Raw genomic sequence first — 23,427 nt, 5'->3', positions numbered from 1 at the left:
AAGAGCGTAAAAAAAAAAAAAGGCGTTATATATAGAGTGAATTAAGTAAAGATAAGGGTTGACAATGGCTCTCCAACTTATTTAGAGAAGTGATCTGGTAAACCTTTTTTTATTTATTTCTCTTTATTTAATTGAAGAACAATAGAGGTATTACATACAACACTAGTATATACATATATATATATATGGATATACTTAACATCATGTAACCTTTTAATTAGGCCTTCTTGAGATAGATCACTTTATTTGGAAATTTCTATACTATATCATATGGAATATGATACTTTTATTTTTTGGGTTCGGTTTTTATATAGAAGTATTGGACACGTGGCACAGTGGGTCGGAGGAGGAAGACGATGATCTGGTGAAGCTCCATAGATCGATTTCACTGTTGTAGTCGTGGGTGTTATGATACGATCTGTTGGAGGCGGAGGTGGAGCAGCGCAGCTGTGGCAGCAGTACTGGTAGGTCTTCTTGATCATCTGAGGTTGGAAGTGCGGAGGGTGAAGAGAAGGCCATGGTAGGCTCGTTGAAGCAGGTCAGTTGCTTGCAAGTCTCTGTTTGGACGTTGAGATGGGAGGCAACCAACCGATCCAGGACTGCCCAGTCACTAATTTCCGGCTCCGAGTGGTAGACCGGGTTTAGATTAGCAGTGGCTCCTCCTAGTTCAGGATCGGTCAACGTCTGCGTGTCATCAAGCGGTCGGTAACACGCCTGGCTGCCACAGTCCTGAATCGAATCATCGTTTGGGAGTGAAGTAAGAGTTGGACTCTCAAGTGGTGGAAGGTGCAAGAATCTGTCGAGGTGAAGCCCATTGCTGATGGCTACTTCGATCGGTCTGAGGAACCCCAAGTTGGTGTTGTGGTTATTAATGTAGTTGTTGGGGCTTGTGATGGTGTTGATGTTGATGTTGTTGTTGTTGAGACCATTAATATTAATCATGTTTGTTGTTTCGTTCTCTTGCTTGCAGCTCCTTCCCATGTACTGAAGAATCTGATCCAAGGCACCATCGTTGCTTGGGTTGAACATCTGGGTTTTCCCATCTACGGTGATGGAAGAGCTTTTCGGGCTGTCTATGGTCTTGTGATGGTTCTTCTTCTTGAACACACGGCAAACCACCCATCCCTCTTCTTGTGCCGGCTCTCCCATTGAATTTGATTGCTGGGATTTTTACAGATAATTAAAAGCTAGAATTGTTTGATAGAGACAGGCAGGCAACTCAGTGGGTGGGGTTTGTCTTTGTGAGTGATTTTAGTTTCTAGTGTACTTACGTTAGGATCAGAGGAGGAGGAGGAGGAGGAGGAGGAGGAGCTCTGGTGGTCATCAAGCCTGTACTCATGCATGATCCAGTCGGACTTTTGACCGTGTGGGGCTCGACCTTTATAGAAGACGAGGGTCTTTCGCATTCCGATGCGTTTGAAGCTGCTGTGGATGACCTTATCACGGCCAGTAGCTTTCCAGAACCCTGCCGCCGTGGCTCGATTGGTTCGGGTGCCGGTCGGGTACTTCTTGTCTTTGTGGCTGAAGAAGTACCAATCATTTTGAGGAGTGGATCCTATTTTACATTTCTCTGCAAAAACAACAGGTAGTCCCATCAGCAGGTGAGGAAGGTGCGCCCGCCATATCACACATCAGCAGCAGCCGAGGAAGGAGATTTCTCCTGCCTTTGACCATTAGCTAATCGCATTTAAGAGCACTACACCACCAATTTATTTATGCTTATTAATAATAATAACATAATAATAATGAGAATTCCTCATAATAATAATAATAATAGTATAGAAAGAATGAATTAATATATTAAATAAATAAATAAAGGAGCAGAAGCGAGCGACAGAAAAAGAATAGATTTGGGGTTTAGAAAGAAAGAAAGAAAGAAAGAGACAAATAGATATTAATTAATAATAATTAAGTTATAAGCTGGGATACCGGCCTTGTATATCCCATGGCTCGAGCTTGTTAAGGTCGACGTCTCTAATAACGTCCAAGTCGATTTTCTGGAATGCCACCTTCTTTCTCAAGTAATAATGCAGGAGCTCCTCTTCTGTTGGATGAAATCGGAAGCCCGGCGGCACCCGAGACTGACCATTCACTGACAGGCTCATCTCTTCCAGCATTCCTTCAACCCTAGCTAGACTGATAACCAGATCAGTCTGTACTTCCTTCCCCAAAAGGGGATTAATTGATTGATTCCTACTTACTTACTTACTGAGAGAGCGAGAGAGCGAGAGAGATGCAAGGAAGGAAGGAGAGAAATAAAGGGAATGGAAGAAAAGATGAAGAAGTGGGTATGGGTGTAGGGGGAAGGGAATGATTTATATGTGTGGTAGATTGGTAGGGCATGCAGAGGGAAGGGGACCGGAGATACATGAAAACTGTTTGATCCGTGCGCGGTCATTGGTTGTACTTTTGAGTGGGGTTAGTTTGCTTGGCCTTCCAGAAGAGAAAACCCAACCACCCTATTCTTCATTTGTGTCTGTGCGTGCGTGCGTGTGTGTGTGTGTGTGTGTGTGTGTGTGTGCGCGTGAGAGAGAGAGAGAGAGAGAGAAAAAGATGGGTCTTATGAGAGGTTAGTGGCAAAGGGCCCTCTTAGGGCGTTAGGGCCAACAGTGTGTGCTGGGGATACGCCTCCATCATCCTCATCTTAACTACGACCCTCGACCTTAAAATCTTAGCGAAAAGCACCTTCGAAACCACCGCTATCCCTAGAGAATCTCTCCCTCTCTGACTCTGTGTTAGTGTGTGCCTGTGTGTGTGTGTGTGTGTGAGAGAGAGAGAGAGAGAGCCCATCACTCTTTTTTTACTTGTGCAACCACCGCAACGAAATGAGACCGAGAGAGAGAGAGAGAGAGAGAGAGAGAGTAAGATGATATGATGGGGTCAGGAGGCACTTGGCTTTCATGGTCCCAACGGACAAGAAAAACATAATTGGAGATACGGTAGACACTGAGGTCCCCTCCCACTTTCTGTCGCATTCTTTTCATGGCAAACTATATACGGAGTACACTTGGATTTACGTACCCAAACAGAATTTCAATGAATATTTCCCTTTTTAATTCTTGGATTAAACAACAAAATATCGCAAAGGTGGTGGCTTGTTGGCCGCGTACTTTATAACTATTTAATTTGTTTTTGGTAGGAATTTTATAAATATTACATGCCATATTATTGTCTTATGGGCAAAATTTGATACACCAAAAATTAGACCTTACCATTTTCTACCTATCATTGATCAAATCCAAAGGTAATTCCCATGTGAAAGATCAAAGCTCATGTAGGGAAAATTTTGAAGAATTTTTGGATTGGTTGGACCAATAGAAGTCCACCTTATCAGGTCAAAAATATTAATTTTCTAGTGCATCTTTCGAGAGCCATAATACCATTTTGGAAATGGTAACGAGTACTCTATAGGTTTAAACCATATATTTCGAGTTCAAATTCGTATATTTAAGGCTGACCTGGGTCTCTAAAGTTCTGTGCGCAATATAGGGATGTTACTTTCCTAATTTATTTTCATATCTTATTTCATTTCCTGTTTTATTTCGATTTCCTTTCCTTTGTAATCTGATCTTCTCATGTAAAGGCCGATTTGGTCGAAATAAAGATATCTTGAAGTTTATGAATCAAATTGGCTTTATTGCTCTTCTTCGTTGTTGGAATTAGGGTTTTCTTTACCTTGACGACTTGAGAGTGATTAGTGCTAAAACAAGATGTAGACCCATACTTCCCAATGCTCTTTAAAACATATATATTTTTTTAAAATCGACTTACCTTACAATGCAACATGAAACTTTGGACACGGTGAAGGAGAGTCGAATCTGCCGTGACCTCTTGGGTAGCCTACACTCTACTAGCACGATACCAACCAATAGTGCTAGCAAATATCTAATTTTGAAAAATAGTTGATAGTCAAGAAGTAGGGGGAAAAAAAGAAGGGTTGAAACCTTGGTATCATAGGGAAAAAGATTGCAACGCCATTAGTGTCTTGATTCACACACATGTCGTCTCACATCTATATACACCCCGACTGCTCTCTTCATAAAAACCCTATATTAGGTGATTCGAGTTTCCATCTTATTGGTGGAAAACTGCACCCTAGCGTTGTATGGATCGTCGTACCAAAAGTCTAAGTAAAAACGACACACAAAAAAAAAAAGGTAGAGCGTTCCCTTACAATGCCACAGTGGGGAGGAATCCGCACACCACTCCAATGGCGGTGCAAAGAATTATATCATCCAGAAGCGGTCCATATTGGTCTGAATATGAGAGAGAGTGTTGGTGTGGATTCCACAACTTATCATGTGAGAGGATGCACAATGGAAATACACTCCGGCTCAAGGGAATCTTTTTTCCTAAAAAAAGGGCAAGAAAAGTTGCCTGGTTGTGTCACCTTGCACCAACGCAAGGACCAATAAAAGTGCATGCAACGATTTTATTATGGATGAAATTTGTTATTTCACAGGAGGTAGGCAGCAAATTTTACACCCTTATATGTCTGTCCATGCGACCACATAGCGTTATTTTTCCCAAAAAGAATTAACATGTTTGGGGTATTTGATTAAATTTTACTACTCAATTTGACATGTATCCAATTCAATAACCGAGCACAACAGCCTTGTCTATTCCGAACGTACAAGACATTTTGGCTCTTTCCAATTCATGGTTGATGGAATCTTATAATTGGGTAAATAGGAGATTTGCACGTTTTCGTGAAAAAGATGTCCGTTTTAAGTGTTTAAAGTTTAAAGCCCCCAAAAATATATATATATATTTAAAAAAAATTCAAAATATAATTAATTAATTAGATTGGACATCACACCTCATCCCCCACATTGGTTCCTTACTAATTAATGGAGACAGCGTAACAACTATTAGTTACTCGACAACTAAAGCCTCCTGTTGGGTTTGTGAAATTAGATCGATGTTGATGCGAGTTGAGTTCGTAAATGAAATTTTGTTGGCAGTCAAGGAAATGGAATCTTAAAAGGTATTTTAGACAGTACAAAAATTTAAAAACGTATTTAAGAACCTAAAGGAGAAAGAATTATTCCATTTCATTGGCTGGTAGACATGTAGCACGAACATTCCGACTACAAGTGTAACAGCAAATTTTGTTTTTCCAGTAATGGATAGGTGGTGGCATGCGTGCAGTTTAACAATTAACAACTCGAATATTGTTTTATTTGCCTTCAGCCATTACTATCGTATCTCCTCACGATCAAATCCCATAGGTAGCTGAGGCAAGAGCATTAATGTTTGATGGACTTTTGGATTTTTGTCTAAATCTCCATTGTTAGAGAATGATTGTTGATACTGGTTCGAATGTCCATTGTTAGAGAGAGAATATTGTTTTATTCGCCTTCAGCCTTTCCATTCTCTTTTTAACGAGGATAAATCCAACAGCCAACACTCTGCTGCAACTGGCAGCCACCATCACCACCACCATCACCACCAGGCGCTTCTCCCATTGGATCTAACACTCTTATTCGATCTAGAGAGGGTATTTTGGACCTTTGTCAACTAAGGGTGGGAGTTAACGATGAAATCATTAATAGGGCTGTGCTGCACATAGGTTTAGCATTCAAATGTATGTTCTATTTTCTAGTAGAAATTGTTGGGGACAAATTCATAATTACGAGATAGAAAGTAAAAACTAAACAAACAATCACACACAATACACAAAGAATTTAATGTGGTTTGACACGAATGCTTACATCCACCCGAGAGAATTAGAAACTATTCATTACGCTACAAAATGATCTCTCCTTGCTTGTGTGTATATTTTTTCCATAGAGATAATATATAGGAAATCTTAAAACTATAATCCCCAAACAATCATAATTTTACCACTGTCCGAACATGTAATAGACCCAATTACAAATACTTGCCCTATAATAAAAATGTGTACCCACCATAATACAAGACACACCCAAGATGGAATTGGGTTCACGGTAGCACGATAGGGTTTGTAGTGCACCATCTGACAGCCCACGATGTTCGGACATGCATCCCAACACACAAGTGGGGTGTTGGATTGTGTGCCCCAAACATTGTGAGCCGTTGGATGTGCACTACACTCCCTGTCGTGCTACAGAGGAGCCCAACGCCACCCATGACCCAACCCATCCCACAAATAGATTAATGTGATGAAGAGATTCACTCTTCACCCCTGGTGATCATTAGGAAAAACTTTGTCCTACAGGGACATCTACGACCTTATTGATTTGAACTTTGAAGAAGGTGTGGCGGCGCTCCTGTGACCATGGATGGATTCATTGAAACTTGATTTATAAAAAAAATGTACGTCCTTGACGTAATTAATTAATTAGGGAGACTTCCCACTAAATTTTATCCCATATACGAATCAATAAATTTTAATTATTAATGTCATATCTCTCTCTGTCTCTCTTTGCATAAAAGCAAACAAGTTGAAAAGGATCGAGTAGCAAACTATGTATATATAACGGAGGATATGTAGGAGATCGATATAGAAGTGTACAACAGATGGTATTTAGTTATGGCCTCTCTCTCTCTCTCTCTCTCTCTCTCTCTCTCATGCAGCGACTTCTCCGTCTAGTCTCTAATCATGATCAACGTTGAAATTAAACCTTGGAATTCTTGGACTAATAATAATGATCTATTTTGGCCGACAATTGACGGAGCAACTACTTTCTTTTTTATTTACTGACTTGCAACCTGATGTGGATCTCCACACATCTATCACTTGTAGTTGTAGTTGTAATTTTGTAGTTGAGTGCTACCTAGTCATCGAACTACTTGAGAATTTTGATTGACTGAGACTAAGTGAGTGAGTGAGTGAGTGAGTGAGTGAGTGAGTGATTCTGTTAAATCGATCTCCGCGAATAGAAAGAAAGATAAGCATTTGGTTGGTTACTATAATAATTAATTAATTAACATCTCTCTCCATCCCAAACTAAGTGCCCATAAAACTGACGGTATCGATCAATCGCATTACGGTTGGTGAAATAACTTATTAACGTGACAATATTTTCAAATGGAGTGGCTGAGTGAGTGAGTGATGAAAATGAGAGAAAAGAAAGAAGCGCATTTCAACGGTCTTTCAATATCAATACTAACGCTACCCATTATGGAGAATTGGGTAACAAAGAGAGAAATATATCTATCGATTTTATTTTTCTCTATTTTTAATTACCCTTTCTTAATTTCTTCTCTCCAACGTGGATAAAGTTTGCATGGCAAGCAATAAAACTAACTAATTAACCTTTTCCTTAGTAAAGATCTGAGGGGGTTAAAAAACAAAAACAAAAACAAAAAAGTCTACTGGTATGGTATAACGGTTGACGCATAGTGACGTAAGCTACGACAGCAATATTTAATTTGTTTATAAAACAAGGAATTTAGAGGTCACAATCCATAAAACACTATACCCCCATATTTTGTCCTAACCAATGTTTGAAAATTCGGAACCAAACATTTTTTGTTTTTTGGTTGAAAATTAATTCGGAACCAAACATGGGATCATATATGGACAATGTATACATACGTAAAGATCATTGGAAAAAAAATAATAATAATTTCACATCCATTTCCATATTTGTGTAATCTTGATTTGGAGCTTCAGTCCATGACATCAATGAACTCTGCAAAAATTTTATTAATTAGGGATTTATAATATTTACTAGGTCCATTTTATTACGATAATTTCAAATTGTCAAGGGGTTCTTGAGCAAACAGGGTAGAGGAACACACCAATAAAGTGTTAGGGAATGGTTTTCAACATAGGAGGGCAGCAAGATTATTTCATGAGAAAGAGAGAGAGTGCTAGGGTTCCCCAACCCCCCCCGGCCCCAAAAAAAAAAAAAAAAAATTTGAGTGCTAGGGATACCCTACTAATAATAAATGATGTTTTTTTTTATTTTTTTGGTTCAATGGTTTGAGGAATTAATTCTCCTCCCCCAAGTCTCTGTTTTTTCCCTCCGGAATGGAAGATAACGAGGAAAAATGTTTCCTACATATACTCATGGTAGAAAGTTTTCCTACATGCCCAGTTTAAGTATTGTCACATGGAAAAGTGTGTGGCTTTTCTGGCCATTTAGTAGAATGGTCATGGACTCTATTAGCCACATGTCGAATTTCATGGCTAATTAATTCAATCATGTAGCCTCTCATATATTGGAATGGATCCCATGTATGACAATAATTTGACCATTATAGTGCAATCTCTTATAACTTTGAATTTTCAAAGTTTTATTTTACCATGTGGCAACACTGATATATAAAGCTGAAATTTGATATGTGAGTAGGGGGCCTATGGCTTATTTGTCCATAAAATTTAAGTCCATCTGATCTACCGCAAGATAATTATAGTCATTTAAAATGAACGTGTAGGAAAGGTTCCTTACAATTGTACATTAACATTTTTTTTTTTAATTAAAATTAGATGATATTTTCTTTGCCTTGCCTTAGGTTACAGATAGGTCTCTGAGTAGTATGGTTTCAATGTCTAGTGCAATTCAGATAAGGCTTGACTGAGGAGTTAAGAGGGACATGGATGAAGGCAAAATTTGGTGCAATTTATCTAAGGTACAAATTCAGTGATACTAATGTTTTGCTAGTGCACCATGTCGGCACCTTCACACCAAACAAAAATTAATCATAATATATAGATACCAAATGTTAATTACCATAAGCTAAAAATTTCAAAAATTGTTTCTTAGTAATACAGAAAATCTAACCATAAAAAGAAAAGTTGTTGAAGGGGCCTCCAGCTGAGCTACACTCTTGTGGGTCCAATCAATTAGTGCATTGGAATTTTCAGTGAATCTTCAAATGACTCGGAAAAGACTGAATCCATGGTGAGCTATGGAAGAAATTAATCTGGTTTAAAATAAAAAATTCTTCAAAAGATGAAGATGTGGATCACATATCCCAAAAAATTAGGCCCAGTCAGACATTGCCATGTGGCTGAAAAGCTCCTCTCAGTTGGTTCACTTTCTAATTTCGCTTTGGTTGGAGACCTGACTCCTATACAATAATATTTTGTTTGGTTGCAACTTTCAAATCCTGAGGTCCAAAATCTAATATGTAGCCCAACCCAGTGGGCTCTAAAATTATTAGGCCCATTTTTTCGCTTCCAAAGTCACAAGGCACCAAAAACTCTCTCACCATCAAAATATGAGATGGTCATGAGACCCATTATTGACATGCGATCGTAGCTTGTATACCCTGTGGGAACCCTGGATTAGGATCGTCTACGGCCTGCTGCCCATAGCAGTCTTAGCAGCCTCCTAATGAGGCGCAGCGTAATGACCGCCTTAACCCTGCTCTGGCAAGGTGCTCAGGCAGGGGTAAGGCGATCATTGCACCACGCCTCATTAGAAGGCTGCTACGGATGCTACAGGCAGGCAGGCCGTAGACAATCCAAATTGGGGAACCCTGGCCTATTCAGAGACCCCTTCTGTCTCTCTGTGCAATGTGTCTATACATTATCTTGATGATGGACCCACTCCTGTAAAAGGGGGCTATGACCGGCCGGTGTAGAATCCAATTGGTGCAACACACTTATAGCTTAATTTGTTTTATGGATTCTTGAAGGTAACAGCTTAGCAAACATAATCTGGTTGGTCTTTGACATTTTACCTAATGGTGAACAAACAAGGTTGCACCGTAGGAAAGAGACTTGAAGATATATAGTCATTGGTCGATTAATCCTTATCTTTGTTGGGGTTTCATGTTAAAGCAATGATTCCACATCGGATATGAATAGCTCGACGTGGAAGATTATAATGATTTGCATACCATTTTCTTAATGTCTAACGTTTAAGTGTGAGTCCAATATATATCAAAGGCGTGACGAATTCGATGTGCGCCTCCAATAAAGGAAGAAAAAAAAAATCATGAGGTTATAATTAAGGATTTGGGACCTTTTTTTGTTGATGCTTTGTTTTGGTTTCAATCATATCTTCAATGACCACCAGTTACGATCAGATATTTTTACTCTTGATACAAAATTCCAAACTTATCCTATTACTTAGTAGAAGGAAAATCAAAAGTAATAAAAAGGAAAACAAAAAGAAGAAGAGCAGTTTCCATGGAAATCCCTTTAGAATTTAAAATTTTGGTAGAACAGTTTGATCCCATTATAAACATATGATCATGATCTACAATAATACTAGTAAAGCAGCTTTATGCAAAAGGTAACCATCATTGAGCAATTGTATGAGAAAAAATAAAAAAGGGTTGGTAGAGCTGGACTTGGATGTGAAAGTTTTGCTCCTAATCAGCCCAGGAGGCCAGGGTATATATGAGCCATTTAGCTAGCTAGCGTGGTATCTGATATCTCTCAAGTATTACACCTTAGAGAATTGATTTTTTTGTTGTGTTTCATTTTAGCTTTGCCTTCTTCGAGGGACTCTATATCTCATACTAACTCTTATGTTCTTATCATTAACTTAGAAACCCGGCCAGTGGGTGGGGTCAGCAAGACGCTTGCCTGTTTGCCTTGTGGCCTTGTGGGTGCAGGGTGGGGCAAGGGCTAGCAAGATCCTTTAACTACCTATCTATTGAGTGAGATTTTTTCTACATTTTCCCTCCTCCTTTGAGAACTGGGAAAGGATTGTTTTAATGTCACTTCAATCGAAATCCTAGATTTTTTGGCAGATATTGTCAACTCAACTCAGTTTTATCCCAATAAAATGGGATCGGTTACATGAATTGTTATTTTCAATTATTTTTATTTAAGGTAATATTTTTTGTAGTCCTAATTTATGCATGTTACTTTTCCTCACCACTTCTCTTAAGTAGAGTGATTTTTTAAACCTATCCTTGGCTCTTTTAACTCATTCCATCTAAATCAAATTACCCTTCCCATATTGAAGCGTTCATATGCCTCCATTGCACATGTCGTGCCTCCCTCAAATGAAATTTTTTTTTTTTGTAACTTATAACGTGTGAGATCAAGCTATTTTTAAATTAGTAATAATTTGTTCATTCGTCATTTTTATACTTTCTAGTTTCACCATTGATTTATTTCAACATCCTCATTGACATCATTATTTTATTTTATTTTTTTTGGGGTTCAATAGTTGTTTTTCTACTACTCAACATTTAACTCCATACATCATTTCTGCTTGTATATATATTTTTTTAATAAATAAAAAAAAAAGAAATGTGTACGTATTGCTTCTTTTTTTTGAAAGCTCCTTGTTGGACCTAAAATGGGCTTGAATCTCGATATAAAAAAAAAAAAAAAATACTGAATTTCTCTTCATCCATTGTGAAAATAACAATTAAATTTTTGTTTTTCAAAAAGTCTTTTGCATACCATTGCAAAATTTTCTCTTATGTTAATTAAAAGGTTCATTTCTCCGATATCGGCAATTAGTGCATGTCAAATTTCGTGATCCATCTCAACCTGAGTATGTTCCACATTATATTGAGCTATTCTTGACAATTAAATTGGTATTTTGCATGTGGCACATACTCTAGTGTATAGACAAAACCATCTAAAGATGTCCTAAAGTTTGTTTGTGTTTCTTCTCTGGAATGTCCTTGGGCCAGTTTCAAGGTTTTGTTAACTTGATTGGGCTTGAACTAATAATGGACAGTTAATTAATATTTGGATCTGCCGTTGCGTCCTTGGGCTTGTGCGATTGCTGAGTTCAATCCAATTAATCACGTAAGCCATGAAGAATATAGAGGGACTCACCTCCAGAAGTTTCCCAGTCTCCCAAACGAGATCATGAAAATTTTTTGAGATGTCTTCATTCACCTTTAACGGATTCGAAGGATGATAGGATAGGATATGGGCTGTGGGACCCATGGAGGAGGAGAAAGTCCAGAACGTTCACTTAAATCGCCAACGTTCCAGACTCCTCTACGCTCTTCCTTCCGCTGGTTATAAAAATCATATGAAGCTGCAGTTCGAAGCAAAAGACCTGATACTTTACTTCTTCTGCTTCCAATTTTCAGGCAGATTAAAACTACTTTGTTTCTATTTTCGGTTTTTTCCTCTAAAGATAAAGATTTCGTTGTTAATTTCTAACAGAGAAGTGCAGCGTTTGACAATTGATTGGCATGGCTGCGTGCGCTGCTGCTTCCAACCCCATCTGTTCTTCTCCTGCATTTCTCCACAGAAGCACCACTAAGGGGATATCCTCCAGTCATGGCGGTTTGAAGAAGCCCTGTTCGGCCTTCTTCCCCTCATCAAGCCTGAAGACCAAGAGGGTTTCCGGTATACCGTCGAGGTTATCGTTTGTGAGAGCAGAGACCACAGGAGAGAACAAAGACAGCTCGGTGAACGTGAAAAATGTGGACCAGAAGAAAGAGACAGCGGTGGAGAGGAGGCCTCGACGAGCAACCATGGCGATCTCTCCATTTGGTAGGTACAGTACAGTACAGTACAGTACAGTACAGTAGTCTCTCATTAGTAGTAAGTAGTAACTTAGTTAGTACTGAATAATTAATTAATTTAGGATTGTTGGACCCATTGTCACCAATGAGGACGATGAGGCAAATGCTGGAGACGATGGACCGGCTGTTCGAGGACACAATGATGAGTTTCCCTGGGAGTAGTCGGACTACGGAGGGTGAGGTGCAGGTACGGGCGCCCTGGGACATCAAAGACGAAGAGGAGGAGGTGCAGATTAGGATCGACATGCCTGGGCTATCCAAGGACGAGGTGAAGGTGTTGGTGGAAGATGACGTTCTGGTTATCAAGGGTGAGCAGAAGATGGAAGAAGGTTCAGGCGGTGATCAAGGCGAGGATGATTCTTCTTGGACGGGTAGGAGCATTAACTCCTACCACACCCGCTTCCGCCTTCCCGACAACTGTGAGAAGGACAAGATCAAGGCTGACTTGAAGAACGGTGTCCTCCTCATCTCCATCCCCAAGACCAAAGTCGATCGTAAGGTGATCAATGTCGAGATCAACTGAGCTTCCTTCATAAATAATAAATGATAGATGTATCATGTATCCTACCCTCCCTTCTTTGGCGCTTCCATTATGTGTTATAATCTAGTGAGTGATTAAAAATAGAAATTATTGGTGCGGAGAATTACGGCATATCACTATATTTGAGAATGTAACTCTGTTGGAATAAATTTTGATCTAAATAGAGACAAAAATTCAAAAGTCAGGATCTTCACAGGGCATTGAAGAATACAGTCAAACAAATAATTGTAAACAGAGATAAAATCATTAATCTTGTTTCGCATCTATAATGATCGTATAACGAAAAATAAAGACTAAGATCTAGGTATTTTCTCTCTATTTTTAAAGTAACTGATTTGATAAGAATACTGTATGCACAGGGATGATGAACATTAAAATCAGTTCATATAAGATTCTTAATATAATCTAATGATCTCCTTAATTAGATTAATATCATAATTAACTTGAATTTTAGATTATTTAATATTAATCTATAATAGAAAATATTAATTCTATTCTGAATAGAATTGTAACAAACACCATTTCACCACTGTAATTATTGGAAAAGTTAATTTGGTTAAATTATGTACTATTTTTTAAAAAGAGCATCTTAAATTAAAGAGTATTACCATATGGACCCACCATGTGAATTTTCTCCTTTGATTTGAAAAAGAATAAATAATCACTAGTGTCCACCCGGAAAGGAAAGGAAAGGAGATCCACTTGGCAGTTGGCACCACAGTCCGATCCTTTGTCCAGGTTAAGACGATCGACTTTACCATGTCCCAACGCACGATAGGGGCCCAAGATCTGAAGGAAAAAAGCTGGAAATTTCAATACACCCCCACATTGGTCATTGGGCCACACTTTATAATAGGCCCCCACTGAACTAAAATTTAACTGGGTTTGCCCCTGGACTGAGGCCGTTTACATTATCAGCCAAAGACTACCAATTTAGGTACGCATTGGTCAGTTGATGCAGCATCATTACGTATTGATCAATATGGTCAAAAGTAAAATTATTTTAATATTCGAATCAATTTGATACGATTTCTCCATATTAATATCCATACACCGGCACCAGAGGGTGTCAATCTAAAACCAAAAATGGAATCAAATGTCTAATTTAAAACCAAAAACGGAATCAAATCAACTTCAATAAGAATTGGTTTGATTTCGGTTTTAAAATAAGGAATTCTTTTCGATTCAATTTCGATTTCAAGGGTGTAACTGTTTGGATAGAATCAAACCTAATTTAATTTACTTTAAATTGTATGAGTAGTTTAGAGTTATTAGGGTTTGTGAGCTTCCACCAAAAGCAATATGAAAATCATTGACGCATGAACTGAAGTTCTACGTGGAACTATCTTATTTATAACTTGCTTGGATATGGTGAAAGACAGAACCAGATGAGTTTTCAAAAGCATAAAGCATCATTAAGTGAAAATTTTGGGATCTGTTTTTGAATATTCATCTTTATGAGTCAGTGGATTACACATTGTCTTCAAGTCAATCGATATTAATAGTTGTAAGCTCAATTCTATATTGGTGAAGTATTTTGTGGGTGATAGAACTAAAACCAAATATGAAACCAAATACAAATCCGAACCAAGTTGGTTTGATTTGGTTTTAAAAATATATTCGATCTTATTCGTGATTTGGTTCAATTTTCGTTTCTACGTTCTGTATCTTAAATCAAATCGAATCAATTGACACTCTTATTACCTTGAACTAAAACCTTGCCCTAGACAAAAACAAAAATGACAAGCGAAAAGAAAAACTGCTTTATCAATGGTCATCATTATGCTTAGATGGATATAAAGGACGAGTTAAGTGCATTTCGGACCTCTAACATAGGGGAATTGAAGAAGCAGCGCAATTCACGAGTGTTTGGGTGAAGAGAAATTAACTTTAACCTAATAACAATGCATTGCTTTTCTTTATGAACCTAATGTCGAAAAGGTGGTAAAGAAACATGGGTAGTTGGAATCTTCTTCTCGGTCTTACAGCCAGATGTGGATTTTCATAGGCTTTTGACATAAAAACAAAGATCAATCATGTTCAAGCTTCAGATGCTTTGGTGGTATTTTCTTATTGTCCATGCGTCTTGGATATCTTATTCTTTCTCCTTTTTTTTTTTTCTTTAATAAAGTTTAAGGATAAGATTATGCACAGTGTCAGGGTATCATAAGTAACATCCACTGTGTCTGTATATATGTCTCTCTTCCCTTTTTGAACGATTCTCTTACCTTTGTTGTTTGAAACGATTCTCTTACCTTTGTTGTATGGTACTATTGCAATAAATGCACTCGATGGCCAGGAACGGAAGAGGAATTTTAGTCTTACATTGATTGGGTAGTGTGTATCTGTGTAGCAGTTTAACTTATGACCTTGCAAGAGCCTCTCTACCTTGATGTTCAGGTTTTTAGGTTAGACGTCATTAAGTGGAATCAAAGCGAGTTATCCGTGCCAATCATGTGGGGGCTCATGGTTCAAAGTTGAGGGAAGTTGATGCAGTGACTGCACTCTGTGACAAAAAATAAAAAGGGAGTTTAGTTCCACGTCGGATTGTTGAATAATAATTTCATATGATTCAATGTCTTTGCCGTAAGAACCATGCGACAAAATAGTGTTCTTTTTTTCAAAAGAAAAAGTTCCTATATGCATTGTGTCGGACCCTTTCCCTATATTCTGATTAATTTGTTGGAACCACACTTCATTCATGGTGAAGTAATCCTATCTTTATTGCCATCAGAAGTGACAATTCGGTTAATGTTGGACTTCGATCGTTACCCTTGATTCTCTTCACCATGGGTTAAGAGAAACCTTCTCTTAATTGTTCGCCTCATGTATATGACGATTTGGCATTAACAAATAGTGGATAGATGAGAAATCCCTTGGGTTGGATAAACTTCGTGGCTTATCCCAACTGTAAGGAATACCATACCATGTACATGTTTTCCACTTAATTGATCAATTTTTTTTCTTGTTAGGAAAGGCACAACATAAGTGACCTATTTTTAGAATTTTTTTTTTTTTGTTAAAGATTGTCAGATAATTTCAAAGCATTAAAATGAAATGTTGGAGTCTAAAAACATTAGAATCCTAACAACTTAAAAATAAAAATAAAAAAATCACTGCGTTTAGGAATGCTGTGTAGATTGCTTAAAGGGCGATGTGCTTCGTATCAAGATTATCAGGTATGTTCTACCTCAATTGAAATGTAATAAAAACACGAAGATGCAGAAAAAGAAGGGAAAAAAAAAAAAAAAAAAAACAAGAAGAGAGAAGTGAGCTTGAGAGAAAGTGGGAAGAAAAGAATCAGAAATGGCATTACTCTGGGGAGATTTGGGACTTGGGAGATAGAGTATTGCTACAGTTAGTTTGGGTTTTTTTTTTTTTTTTTGGGGAGAGGGGGGGTTGGGGTTTAGAAGTCGAAGAGGCCAGCATGTCTGTCGGAGGAAGCCATCCAACTGCTGGAAATACTCCACTGATCAGAATTAGCAGCGGATGCCACAGCTCCATTCCCGCATTTGGCCACCGTCCGGACACTCTCTATCAACGCCTCCGTGCGTGTCTCCTGTGACAATATCTCCGCCAGCTGTTCCGGGCTAATCACCAGCTTTACTTTCCACACTCCCGTCCCGTTTTTGTTGATATTGTGTTGTTGTATATGTCTAGGCAAAACCTCCCTCTCAGACCACTTCAGGATCCCTTGGCTGTCAAAGGACATTCGATACGGCGTGACGACGGACGAGGAAGAGGAGGAGGAGGACACGCAGTTGGATGTGATATTGGGGAATGACGCACTCCTGCGGTGGCTTCTGGTGGTGTTGAGGGGAAGAAGGTAGTAGAGTTCTCCCCGCACCAGCTCTACGCTGTGGAGTAGTGGGTGCGAGAAGAAATCGTTGCTTCGGAATATGCCGTGCCCTGGGAATTCATTGGTGATACACTCTACGGTTATGGGTGCATAGAGCTCCATGATCCCACCGCTCGAAGTCACCACTCTTATCATCTCTTCCACTTCCCCAACCCCTCGAAACACACAATTCCCCATATCCCTTTCTTCCACTATTTCTGATCATTCGCCCCCCCCCCCCCCCCTTCTCGATCTCCTCCTTTCTCCAACAACCAACTGATCCACTCTCTATCTCTTTAGAATAAGCTATAAAAACCTTTATGAGAGAGCGTCGGTGCGATGGATATATGCTTCCTTCAATATTCAGAACCGACACAAGTTGCTCTCACCCCACGAAAACAAAAGAAGAGACAAAAATCTCAATCGCCCATCACACTATCTCATCTCGCTTTTTCTTTCTGGTCTTTCCCCAATTAGGAGGATATGGAGATATTGTTAACCTAAATTAGATGATCCTACAAACAAACTTAACTTACGGAGACGAGGGAAGCTTGCAAATCAATGGAGCAAATTACAAAGCAGTACTAATTAATGATCATACCTTGAGTGATCCTTGTGAAATGGAGGGTTTCAATCGTAATTTTGACCGCAACGATTTACTTGGAACACCAATCTTTTTCTTATTTTTTATTATCCATCTGGTTTCGGACCATGGCCCAGTCAAAGTTTCAAACAGTAATTGAGACTCATCGATTGAGTCGATCAGATTGTAGACGATGGACGAACAATCCCATCATAGCCATTCATCACATCGCAACACGGTGACCCATTAATCATCATACTATCTACTTTTTTTTGGTTTTTTCTAATTTTCTTTTATCGATCATTGTTGACCCATTTCAATTCTCAGCGTAAGACTCAAGCAGTAAAGCCTGAAAAGACGGGAAGGAAAACCCGTCGATTTTGGTAACTCTTTTTCGGCGCCGGAATTTTGGGTGGGTAGGTGGGTGGGTGGGTGGGGGATACGGGATTGGATATCATAGAGAATAGAGGGCCTAACCTACGTCCCTACCAGACAACTCGCAGACCTTGTGTCGCCGGCTATAATGTCTCGCGTGAATTCATGTCGGCGTTGTAGCCGAACCAGAAATATTCTCGCCAAGCCCTCAGTTTTCTTGCCCCCAGGGTGCGATTTGTATTTTCCGGAATATCTGTATCATGGACAATAGATTCCTGCCTGGTTGCATGCCCCTGTATCAGCATGGGCCAACAAGAACACAGGGGAATCAACCTAGCTGAGATTTTTTATTTCACGAGAGGCCACGCATAAGGGTGTCAATTTAGGATCAGAATCAAAAACCGTAATCGATCCGGACCGATAGATTTGAAATCAGACCACCCAATAGTTTATTGGAACGGATCTGGTCCTAGTGATACACTATTGGTTCGAATCGATTCTGGTCCAGGTCTCCCAATGATTTCCAAACCGATAGCCCATTAAGGACCCGATAGGACTGGAACTGTTGGAACCGGATGATATGTAACAAAATCGAATGAAAAATTAGAAATCTAAAACCCTAAAAGGCTTTAAACCTTAACATATTAATAATATTACATTCATTGGGACTTTTAAGTGGCACTCTTTTATTGCTCTTTAAGTCATAAGTACATGAGGTGAATTTGAAATAGACATCATGAACTCTTAAAGTTGTCTCCTTATTTATATATGCATCTATGTCTTTATTTTGGTTTCTACAAGACTATATCTACGTATGATGAAGCTCCTGTTAGAAACTCTCATTGTCTTTGTTATGAGTTCATATTATGTTTGGAATCGATTAGGAACCGGAACCGGACCACCCATTAGTTAACGACCCTGGGTCTTAGATTTGGATCCGGTAAGCTTATTGGTCCGGTTATATGGTCTTGATACCTTAGCTCCGAAACTGTTAAGGATCTGGACCGATAGCCCAGAACCAGACCAATTGACACCCCTTGCCACGCAATAATTTTACTGCTAATGCTTCCTTGTATCTATATCTCTTCTACTTATCATAGTTGGAAGATCAGGTGTTTTTTTACTCAACCTGCCTTTTAGAAAACCTAGTGCCTCGGCCTGGTCAAGTCTAGTAAGGGCAAGTCACATTTTTCTTATTTTTAATTATAATAAATATCGAAAAAAAAAGAACATTGCTTGGTCGCATGGCTTTGGCGCCTAGAGCGATATGAAATTACCATCCAACCCCTCCTAAATTCAAAAAATGGCATCCATATTGATGATACTCATACGCTAATGCAAGGGCTACATGACCAAGCAATGATCTATGCCCAATAAATAAATATACTTAATAAATAAATAAATACACGAAAAAACACATCATGAATTTGTTGTTCTTCATTGAAAAGAATACTAGAAATTCTTGAAGCTTATGTTGTATAAATTACAAATTTAATGTTCATCTAATTTTTTTTGTTTATAAGTGAATAGCCGTTCATCAATCGAAACAGAAATGGAATCCCAATCCTCTCCCTCATTCCAACACCACAAAAAAGGGGTAGGGATTCATTCATGAGGACCAATGTGACTGTTTAAATAAAAATATTTTTTTCTTGTAGTATAGGTTCTACATAGGTTCACTTTGTACAACGATCAGTTCAGGGATAATTTGATAAATTGGAAAGAAGAGAGGGAAGCTTCACGGTTGTTATCCGTTGAGAAGATGTAGAGTGACTTAGGGTTTCATTTTCTCTCAACGAGCTTTCGAACAAGAGGATTTGAGGGTTTTTATCATTTTACTCAAGTAGAACAATCTAATAGGATTTTTAAAAATGATTAGACTCGTCGATTTTGTTTGTGACTCGGATGAAATGACTGAGTCTCATTTGGCTAGCGAGTTGAGACCGATTCTTCTTGTTTTTTTACCGCAGCTTAGTCTACATAACTCTTGACCAAATTTATTTTTGAAAATTTTGACTCAATTCGGAAGACAAGCCCCAGTGGCACACATGGCCTCTGTTGTACCACAGGATGTGCATCACACACCCTGCAGTACGCTAGAGTATTTTTGTTGCATAGAAAGCCATCCTCTACTAGACAATTAAATTACAAACTCTCTCATTAGTGGAAACTGAATTTTTATAGTATGCGGTTCCCTGACCGGTGTGGTTCCCTAGTGCCTCTCACAAGAGGAGGGTGGACCCCACCCGGGCAGAGTGTTCGGTCAGGTGCCCCTACTGGGTCCCACCCCTCTCTTGTGAGAGGCACTAGGGAACTGCATCGATCACGAAATCGTAAACGATAACGCACTTTAACGTCATAGCAAACTCCTACCCATGTTTTATTACCAATTAAACCAATATAGAACGAAAATCACTACCACGGATAGTAATTCCAATATGGTTTACAAGCTTAATGTAATGAGCCTTGGTTATACCAAATAAGAATGATGTGACAAATATAACCTATGGATATAGAGAGTTCAGATAGGACGGATGGGGATAGATCTGAACCCTCCATGGGGTGTGAGACCCATGCCCCATGGAGGGGTCAGATCTATTTCCACCCGTTCCATGTGAGTAGCTGATCTGGATTCGGATATGTCCCGGGACCGCTTGATCACAATGGAGCAACCTTTTAGACCAGGGGCACCTTTTTTGAAATTGAAGAAAATGCGTTGAGTCTTGAATATAAAATATTTTTTATAGGAAGACTAGAGAACAGACAAAAAATGAAACAACACATGCAACAGTAATCATATTAACAACTATAGAATGGTTGACCACTTAAGTGTCCGAAGCCCAATGGGCATTTATTATAAACACTTTTATGCATATAATACTACGTAAGACACTTTATATCTGCAACGAATTAGGGCACAAACTCATCCAAATTCTCATATATATATTAGTTACATTTTATTATATATATTTTCATTTTTCCTCGAGAAGATCAGAAGAATTGAATTTTCTCTGTTTTATATTTTCCTTGTCAAGAATATTCAATATATTTTTTTTTTCGATAAGTAGAATATTCAATATTCATTTAGATAAAGGTTTAATCTTCCATCTTGCGATTAGTAAAACAAATGATAAATTCAGGGACGTCTATCACAAGCTTTCCAATGTTAGCTTAAGATTAGTCGATACTATTAATTATCAAATCTCTTAGACCAAGTTTTGCTTATGCCATTGTGAAGGGCATTTTCAACCTTCAATATATAAGGAGAGTCCCGTATCTCTCTATGTACCTAGGAAATTTTCTTTTCCTTCAACTTTACGATTATTATTAGATGAAGTATTATTGTCACAAAGCTCTATTAGTTTTCCAAACATCACAAGACACATTTTCTACCACGTGAACAGATGAAGTGTTCGATCCAGCCATTGGATAGAGAGGACATGGTCTAGATTAATCTTGTGTCAAAATCCAGAGTCTAAAACAACAAAATGAGAGTGTGATGTCTGTTAGAGTAGATTCCAAAAGTGGATTGACTGACTCTTGGATGATACGCCTAAACATAACACCTAAAGAATGAAGTAAGCAAGCTAGTCGGACCCAGGGAAGATTGTTATTGTCTAGCAACATGACCCCTGCACAAGCACATGGTCCAATAATCATAGCACATGCAAGAGAATAAACAAGGATGGAATTTTTCGCAATCACATGGGTGGGGTAGTCATTTTGCCTCATTTGTGTTTGGGCGCAAGCACCACACTACCGGGCAGTATTCTTTTTCATAATAACTAAATACCCATGTATATGGACATGCATCCTTTGTATGTCCATGCATGTGTACTAATATCCTAGCCATTATTATGTACTTTCCCAAATTTGTATAGGAGCAAACGGTTTAGATAATCTAAGAAAAAACAAGAAAATGGGACTCTAAAAAAAGGAGAAAAGATCTCTACTTGGTGGTGTTTTCTACTCCCTCTCATAGGGCACAGTGAGATGACGTCTCTACCCCTCGAGTAGATACCCAAACATGCTCACCCATTGGCCCATACGCTTGTGTAGAGACCATGCGACCAAACAGAGATCTCCTATTATTATTATTATTATTATTCCCTCATATGTTAACCACGTAGAAGAACCATAGACATAGCTTTCAAAGTAACAATACCTCTACTAGTTGCCATAACCTTCCTTTAAATATTCCATCTCATGTCCCCCAAAGATGCATCATCTTTTTTCTAAGGGAATAGGTTATTGATATACTTATCATACACATCCTATACAAAAGAATTTATACTAAAACTCTTTGGCCCTGACGACCTGAGTCCATACTAAGCCCGAGTAGGACTTGTGCTGAGTGAGATACCCAAGCCCTAAGGTGGGTCAGGCTGGAAATTTCTGGCCTTGAGTAAGGCTGGTCCGGGCCTAGGCTAGCTAAAGGGACTCTGTGTTGGGTTGGCGTTTAAAAAACCAGGCCCAGCCCAACCCTGATGCAGCCCTACCCAAGAGGATGCATATATGGACAGAGGACATGCCTCCTTAGTCCTTGCCAAGTGAAGGATATACACTGGACATCACAAGAAAATAAGCGTTTAAGTTGAGGTAGAAATCTTTAGAATCTGATTTTCTTAACATTAAAGTGTTTAGATCATCTTTAGCCAAATTAAAGAAAAATTACTACCCAAAAGGCCATAACCAAATATACTTGCTATATCCATGTCCATATCCATATCCATATCCATATCCATGAAGGTGTGATGTGGTTTTGTGATTGACCCTTTTTCAAGGGTTTAAAAACAAGAATTTCATGAGTGTCAGTCAACAAAAACCAAATCCCACCCAAAAGCCATCCATGGAACCCCAGTATCAACAACAACTATCAATGATGATCAATATTCATGCGTCAATGTTAGTTAGTTTCTCATCTGGGCAGCTTTACTCGCACCCCTCGAGGATAGTTTCCAGCTTGGGCCTCCAGCAGCTTGTGAAAGAATCAACACCTTCCCATACCACTTTCTGATCATCATCAAGTCCTGTAGAGTTTGAGAGTAGCTCCTCCATCGTCACCGTTTTCGAGAGCAACTCTTGCAGCTGCTTCTTTGTTATACAAATTTTTATCTGCCTCTTTTGATCACAGATGGGTGGAAAGGTAGTAGCAGCAGCAGCGGATGAAGGAAAAAGATAATACACATGCCCAATCTTCAACTCATAACCAGGAGGGAGAGACTGATCAGGTTTTGATGAGACTTCTTTTGAGATGCCCAATATTTCTCCATAATCGTCGGCAAAAGTCGCTAAGACATCCCTGACCAGGATCGGCGCTCTGTACTCTAGGATCTTTCCGTCTGATTTCACAATCCGTAGAACTTTGTCAAGCCCAGTGGACGATCTTCGGACGGGTCTACAGAGAGTATAACAGTTTCCCATCAAGACTAGCTAGTGATTTTCAGTGTGGAGATGAAGCAATCAAGCGTGGCCTAGAAGAAGCTTCAATTCTGGCAATGAGGAGAACCACTGAACCAGGGAGGAGGAGATGAGAAACGTTCCGAAGTACTTTTTTGGGTTTAATTTTAGGTATGTGAGGAGGAGAGAGCTTAGGCAGGGGAAATGGTAAGTAAAGATGGTATCGTTACATCTAAATAAATATGGGTCTCTTATATGCAACATTTTCCCTCTAATTAAACCTAGTCTGAACTCTGA

At 38.9% G+C, this 23,427-nt stretch overlaps 4 protein-coding genes across 4 annotated transcripts; 1 reads left to right on the top strand and 3 right to left on the bottom strand.

The window, feature by feature from the left end:
• Window positions 1-254: 254 nt before the first annotated feature.
• Window positions 255-2,172, bottom strand: LOC122670145 (NAC domain-containing protein 43-like). The gene is made up of 3 exons (XM_043867126.1): window positions 1,934-2,172; window positions 1,272-1,570; window positions 255-1,161 (listed from the first exon to the last, which is right to left on the bottom strand). The coding sequence occupies exons 1-3, from the start codon at window positions 2,115-2,117 to the stop codon at window positions 307-309; spliced, it is 1,338 nt and encodes a 445-aa protein (XP_043723061.1). The 5' UTR covers window positions 2,118-2,172; the 3' UTR covers window positions 255-306.
• Window positions 2,173-12,057: 9,885 nt separating this feature from the next.
• On the top strand, window positions 12,058-12,936 carry LOC122655960 (small heat shock protein, chloroplastic). The gene is made up of 2 exons (XM_043850361.1): window positions 12,058-12,361; window positions 12,456-12,936. Exons 1-2 carry the CDS (start codon window positions 12,058-12,060, stop codon window positions 12,914-12,916), a joined length of 765 nt encoding a protein of 254 aa, XP_043706296.1. The 3' UTR covers window positions 12,917-12,936.
• Window positions 12,937-16,284: 3,348 nt separating this feature from the next.
• LOC122670219 lies at window positions 16,285-17,006 on the bottom strand. The gene has a single exon (XM_043867148.1). It carries the CDS (start codon window positions 16,968-16,970, stop codon window positions 16,341-16,343), a length of 630 nt encoding a protein of 209 aa, XP_043723083.1. The 5' UTR covers window positions 16,971-17,006; the 3' UTR covers window positions 16,285-16,340.
• Window positions 17,007-22,662: 5,656 nt separating this feature from the next.
• LOC122655951 lies at window positions 22,663-23,154 on the bottom strand. The gene has a single exon (XM_043850352.1). The coding sequence runs from the start codon at window positions 23,152-23,154 to the stop codon at window positions 22,663-22,665; it is 492 nt and encodes a 163-aa protein (XP_043706287.1).
• Window positions 23,155-23,427: the final 273 nt, after the last annotated feature.

The sequence above is a fragment of the Telopea speciosissima genome, chromosome 1 (genome assembly GCF_018873765.1).
Source record: "Telopea speciosissima isolate NSW1024214 ecotype Mountain lineage chromosome 1, Tspe_v1, whole genome shotgun sequence".
NCBI lineage: Eukaryota > Viridiplantae > Streptophyta > Magnoliopsida > Proteales > Proteaceae > Telopea > Telopea speciosissima.
This window is presented reverse-complemented; position numbering and strand designations above follow the sequence as displayed.